The 6,000-nt window shown below is 38.1% G+C and overlaps 1 protein-coding gene and 1 pseudogene across 2 annotated transcripts; both read left to right on the top strand.

The window, feature by feature from the left end:
• The first annotated feature begins 1,665 nt into the window (after nucleotides 1-1,665).
• On the top strand, nucleotides 1,666-3,332 carry LOC144549504 (flavonol 3-O-glucosyltransferase UGT89B1 pseudogene; annotated as a pseudogene). Its single transcript, XR_013509698.1, has one exon. The product of XR_013509698.1 is annotated as a flavonol 3-O-glucosyltransferase UGT89B1 pseudogene (transcript).
• Nucleotides 3,333-4,059: 727 nt separating this feature from the next.
• Nucleotides 4,060-5,736, top strand: LOC144549505 (xyloglucan endotransglucosylase/hydrolase protein 31-like). Its single transcript, XM_078298264.1, has 2 exons — nucleotides 4,060-4,378; nucleotides 5,147-5,736. The coding sequence occupies exons 1-2, from the start codon at nucleotides 4,115-4,117 to the stop codon at nucleotides 5,528-5,530; spliced, it is 648 nt and encodes a 215-aa protein (XP_078154390.1). The 5' UTR covers nucleotides 4,060-4,114; the 3' UTR covers nucleotides 5,531-5,736.
• The last annotated feature ends 264 nt before the right edge of the window (nucleotides 5,737-6,000 follow it).

The raw sequence follows: 6,000 nt of genomic DNA, 5'->3' as shown, positions 1-6,000 counted from the left end.
CTAATTTGCTCTATGTTGGATTACTGGACAGGTACTAAAAAAAGGGCTGTGGTGCGTTTTACTAAATGCTGGATCCCGGAAGACTTGGATATGATTCCCCTGCAATCTCTCTCTCCTTTGCCTGCTCTTGACATACCTATTGCGCCGCCCACTGTTCCAGCGGTACCGACCCTCATGGTCACTTGATACTATTGACATGTCCTTTTACTGGCATACAATCTGAAATTTGTAATAAAATGGGTTATATACCTCAGTTTTGTTGGTACTCTATGTTAAGGCCTTTAATTTCAGATGCTTGTAATAGGGAACTTTACTGTCATGCGCTCTCTGTTTTGATGGCATGCTTATACTTGTTGGATAGGCTTTATCTTTTGGGTAGTTTTCTATTTTTCATTCTATTTTTTCATTTGGAACATTTGTACTTTGCCATTTTATATCTCAATGGAAGGGCTCTGCCTATTTTTCCAAAAAATACACCTACTTTTCGTTGAAAGGTAAAAAGAGTTATAATGTACATATTAAAATTATTTACTCAGCACTGAGTAATAAGTTAATAAATTAATTACTTCAAGTTGAGATTATTTAAAGTTATTTTTTTGTTGTGGCTTAAAATAAGTCATAACTTAAACAATTGTTGAATCGTATATTGTTGTATTAATGTGAGGGTTGGTTAGAAAATATATTGTTGTCTTCAAATATGGCAATTTGTTTAATACTTTGTATTTTATGACTAACAATAATTTATTGTTATTTTGGTCTATTCTTTTGTCTTGCATATTTGATAATAATGAGCAGGTTTTTTTAAGTACAAAATAATTTCAATTAAAAAATTATAAATGCTATAGTTTTTCCACAAGGTTACCATTAGTACATTCTTAGGACTAATTGGATTAATAGAAACTAAGTTCATTTTGTGACACAACTTTTTATTTAAGGACCTTTCCCATATGAGAACTATATTATATGATTATATAATAAAAATTATTACAGTACTAATATGGATCACAAAAATGCTAATAACAACAACAAATAGTAATTAATAGTAATAATAATATTATTTTAGCAATAACACTAATAATAATGATGATGATGATATTATTATTATATAAATAATAATATTAAAAAAATAAATGTATTAAAATTAATTTATAAATTTTTTAATATTTGATAACTTGATTTTATACTAAATTAATTTTAAGATTTTAAATTTTCACATGTAAATACATCACTTGCAAGGTAGATTGATTTCAACAGTTTGTATTCTTTATTTGAAGTTAATTTGATAAATTTTAGAATTAAGTTCACAAATTAACATGGTTTTGTTTGGGCACATTGAAATGGTGATATGTGGACTCCAGCACAACATCTGAAGGTGTGTATTTCAATTAATAGATCTATTAATTTCTGTCATTTATTTATTTGTTGTTTTAGGAGTGGAGAATCATGCCTTTTTTTTAATAATTGATGTGTCAAAATCAATCAATTTTTGTGTTGGTTGAAGATTAATTGATGTTTCCATCGATCTATAATTGTGTGAGTCCCATCCTCGTACAGATAGACTCGATCGATCTATAAAAATGAGCTAGACATTCTGTTATTTTAACCACAGGTTTAGCATGTGGACTGTATTCACCTCCTACTCCTAGTGTGACTAGCTAGTGTGATAGATGAGATGATAATAGTAGGGAGATAGAAAGAGAGAGAGAGAGAGACTTACAAAACCAAGCAGGAAGCAGCCATGGCCAAAGCACGGCAGCCACCACACATCCTTCTCGTTCCCTTCCCAGCACAAGGCCACATCATTCCCTTCCTTGACTTCTCTCATCATCTCTCCCTCCAAAACTTCTCTCTCACAATAGTCGTAACCCCATCTAACCTTACTCTACTCTCCCCTCTCCTCTCTGTATCCCCCTCCATTAAGACCCTCTCCCTCCCCTTCCCCTCCTCCCCTCATCTCCCTCCCAACGTCGAGAATACCAAAAATCTACCTCCCTCCTCCTTTGCCCCATTCATCCACGCTCTCACCGGCCTCTACTCCCCTCTCCTCTCTTGGATCAAATCCCAGACTCATAGTCATAACCCTGTGTCAGCAATTGTATCAGATTTCTTTCTTGGCTGGACACAACCTCTTGCAAAAGAGATTGGTGTCCCTCGGATTGTGTTCTCATGCTCCACAGTATTTGGCACGGCCGTGTTACATTCCTTGTTTCGTCGGCTCCCTCAAACACTTGATTCAACTCATGATTTGAATCTGGTTTCATTTCCTGAAATACCCGGCTCACCGGTTTTTCCTTTGAGGGAGTTGAGCTATCTGTATAGGAGCTATAGGGAGGGGGATCCCGTTTCAGAGGCCGTGAGGCAGAACTTCCTTTGGAATTTGGAGAGTTGGGGATTTGTGTCGTTCACCTTCAAGGCACTCGAGGGGGCCTACTTAGAGCACCCACTTGCGGATCTTGGATTCAGAAAAATATGGGCAGTGGGCCCGCTAACCCCGATTAACCGTGGTATCAACCGTGGTGGGATCATGTCTGCAGTATCGGCTTCTGAGGTGGTGACATGGCTGGACAGGTGGGGTGAAGAATCTGTGGTGTTCATCAGTTTTGGAAGCCAAGCAGTATTGCCTCGGATGCAAGCCACTCTACTGGCCACCGCATTAGAGAAGAGTGGGGTACACTTTGTATGGGCAATGGGTGATAGTAACATACTACCACAAGGGTTTGAAGAGAGAATTGCAGTTGCAGAGAAAGGAATGATAATAAAAGGTTGGGCCCCACAAGTTGCAATACTGTCACATCGTTCTGTTGGGTGGTTTCTGACGCATTGTGGGGTCAACTCGATCTTGGAGGCATTGACTGCCGGTGTCGTGATTCTGACGTGGCCAATGGCAGCTGATCAGTTTGTCAATGCAAGGCTTCTGGTGGAATCAGCAAGGGTGGCGATACCAGTAGCTTCCCAACTTAGCACTAGCAGTGCCAGTGAGGTGCCACAAGAAGAAGAGTTGGCCAAGGTCTTCAAAGAGACAGTGGCGTTCAAAGGGACGGAGGTGCAAAATAGAGCAAAGGAAATGGGAAGGAAGGTAGCGAAGGCAGTGAGCGAAGGCGGGACCTCGTACCAGGAACTTGAGGTGCTTGTGCAACAACTTAATTTGGAAATTGGAGGTGAACTGAGAGAGTCAGTTTAATTTGGCTTGTTAAAGAACAATTAATTGTTAAGGAGATGAGATATATTGGCCATATGCATATATGTCATAAGGATTAAAGCTCAGTTACTAGCTACTTTTTGCCATTCTGCGACTGCTGTAGCAAAAGGGAAACTGAGAATAATTGTCATTCTTCCGTTTGTAAAATGTAAAATTTGGATCGATATTGATCTCCACGATATATATATATATATATATATAAGAACAGTACCCTAGCTAGTTCTACTCTATATTAATTGTACTATCAATAGAAATATATATGTTCTCCGAATAATGTAAGGTGTTCGATGAATAAGTCCAATTAATATTTATGAAAACATAAAGTCCATGGTCTTACCAAGAACTCCGAGACTTATTTATTTTCGGATTCAAACTGACATTTTGTTTTTTATTTGTAAAAGTATGTATTTTTTTCTAATCTTAATTGATTTGTTGTTTTTTTCTTTTAAAGGCTTGATAAAAGCTACCAAGTATACAATATAAGATGATATTACAACTCCCAAAACCCAGTTGAAAGGTTTGGTAAAAGCTACCAAGTATTAATTGATTTGTTGTAATGGGCCTTGATATAGATTGAAGCCCAGTTGGGTGATGAAAGGAGATAACTAGGCCGCCTCTTCTCGTCTCTTCTCTTCATGTAAAGCAGAGAGAAAGAGAGGCCCATATTATGAAGTTATTTAGCATAATAAGTTAATAACAACTTCTCGTTCTTGGATATTCAGTGCCAGTTTTTGTGTAACCCTGTGTACCGTGGGTTAAATAATGTTTATTTCTCCGGTCAGAGAAACAACAACATGTAAATTATTTATCATGAGATTCAGAAGTACCTTTCAGGGTCAACTGCTCGGTCACTACTCACTACCACCTACTCACTATTTCTCTCTCTTCTCTGGATCTCCAGATCTGAAGCAAGCAATGTCGACGCACACGAGCGAACACCACCACGGCACGGCCATCCTGAAGGAGATAGCAGTGGATTATTGTCCGGAGGTGTGTCTCCACTCGCCGGAGGATGACGAGATCCACATTACCTTCGACCACCGCTGCGGCGCCAGGTGGAGGTCCCACCACCGCTTCCAGTATGGAACATTTGGTGGCCGCATTAAGTGCCCTGCTGGCAACACCAGTGGCTTAAACTTCAATATCTATCTCTCTTCCCTCGAGGGCGACAAATCGCAGGTAATATATATTTTATATATATATGTTTCTGACTTTCTGGTAATGAGCATAGCAACTGCAGGAGAGAAGCTGGTGATTTGCATTCTGTTATATCACATCTTTCTCAGAAATTTTTTATGTTAATTAGTATCAAAACAGATTTATTATCAACTCAGCGTTTTATTGTAATTTTGATCGGATCGAGCTTTGCTTTCTCTGTGGAAATGTTGTTCTTTCAAAATGCAGCTTGTTATATGCTCAGTATGCAGGTACAGTACACTGGTGGTTGGGTTTTTCTCCAATATTTGTTTGAATTTTTTTAATGTTTTATGCTAAACTTATTTTATGGGATACCAAATTGTGCTTAATTTATTTTCTCCCAAAGCAAAGAGAAAGCATGCCTCAATATAGATACAGTATGATCTGGTTTTCAGTGACTTGCATTTTAGCTTGTATAAAATAGAGCGAGTAGTTCATAGAGGGGGGTGGCAAATTTGGTAATGTTGAGTCAAACCATCACAATTCACAAACCACATAGAATTGTATCTAAATGCATAAAGCATTTATGAACCACAGACAATAATTATTAATAATTTTTACTTGTATGATTTGCTGGGCACTTTAATACCTTAGAACACTTGAATAATTAATTTTAATATGATGCCCATATCATAGTAAGTAATCAGATTGAATTTAATGAAAATAACATGGTAATATGATGACAGTAAGACATTTCTGACCCACCAAGTGTAAATTTTAACAGAACTAATATTCAATGTCATTTTATAGGATGAGATAGACTTTGAGTTCCTTGGAAAGGACAAGTTGTCAGTGCAGACCAACATCTACACGGTCGGGTGTGGCAACCGTGAGCAGATCCACCCACTTGGTTTTGACTACTCTGATGACTTCCACGAGTACCTCATAAAGTGGGGCCCACAGACCATCGAGTGGCTTGTTGATGGTAAGTTAATCAGAAAGGAGGAGAGGAAGCCTGACCAGGCCTGGCCCGAGAAACCCATGTTCCTCTACTCTTCCGTGTGGGATGCGAGTTACATTGATGAAGGTCGCTGGACTGGGAATTACGTAGGCTGTGATGCACCGTACGTATGCAGTTATAGAGATGTCAGAGTGCCGGTGGAAAATATCATCCTTATGGAAGATGAAAAATGAATTATCTATCTCACTTACATGCTTAAATTTGATTTCTGGAAGAGATAATTACCATTGCTTGTAATTTGTTTTTCGTGCTTGATACAATAAGAGACGTCAGTGTGGCTGTACTTGTAATATTTTCCATGCTGGATATCTCTGTGGTACTTAAACTGTGAAACATGAGGAAATTGCAAAAGTGAAATAGAAATAGGCACAATTTGTCAGGTTGTAAGTACAGCAAATGAAATAGGCTTTGATGGGTGGGGCCTATGAAAATTATTTCAGTGGTGCTTGTTCGATTTCCCTTTCGGCACAATGAAATGGTGATATGTGGACTCCAGCTCAACATCTGAAGGTGTGTATTTTAATTAATAGGTCTATTTCTGTCATTTATGTGTTGCTTTAGGAGTGGAGAACCATGCCTTTCTTCTAATTGCTGTGTCAAAATCAATCAATTTTTGGCTTGGTTCAACATTCATTTGTTTCAC

The sequence above is a fragment of the Carex rostrata genome, chromosome 35 (genome assembly GCF_964058835.1).
Source record: "Carex rostrata chromosome 35, lpCarRost1.2, whole genome shotgun sequence".
Classification (NCBI taxonomy): Eukaryota; Viridiplantae; Streptophyta; class Magnoliopsida; order Poales; family Cyperaceae; genus Carex; species Carex rostrata.
The sequence above is the reverse complement of the archived record's forward strand: the minus strand, read 5'-3'. Positions and strand labels throughout refer to the sequence as shown.

Excerpts from the sequence above, each read along its gene's own strand:
- LOC144549505 (XM_078298264.1), top strand. The coding sequence starts at position 4,115 with ATGTCGACGCACACGAGCGAACACCACCACGGCACGGCCATCCTGAAG. Across the intron at positions 4,379-5,146 it reads TCGAGGGCGACAAATCGCAG|GATGAGATAGACTTTGAGTT; the intron begins GTAATATATATT and ends GTCATTTTATAG.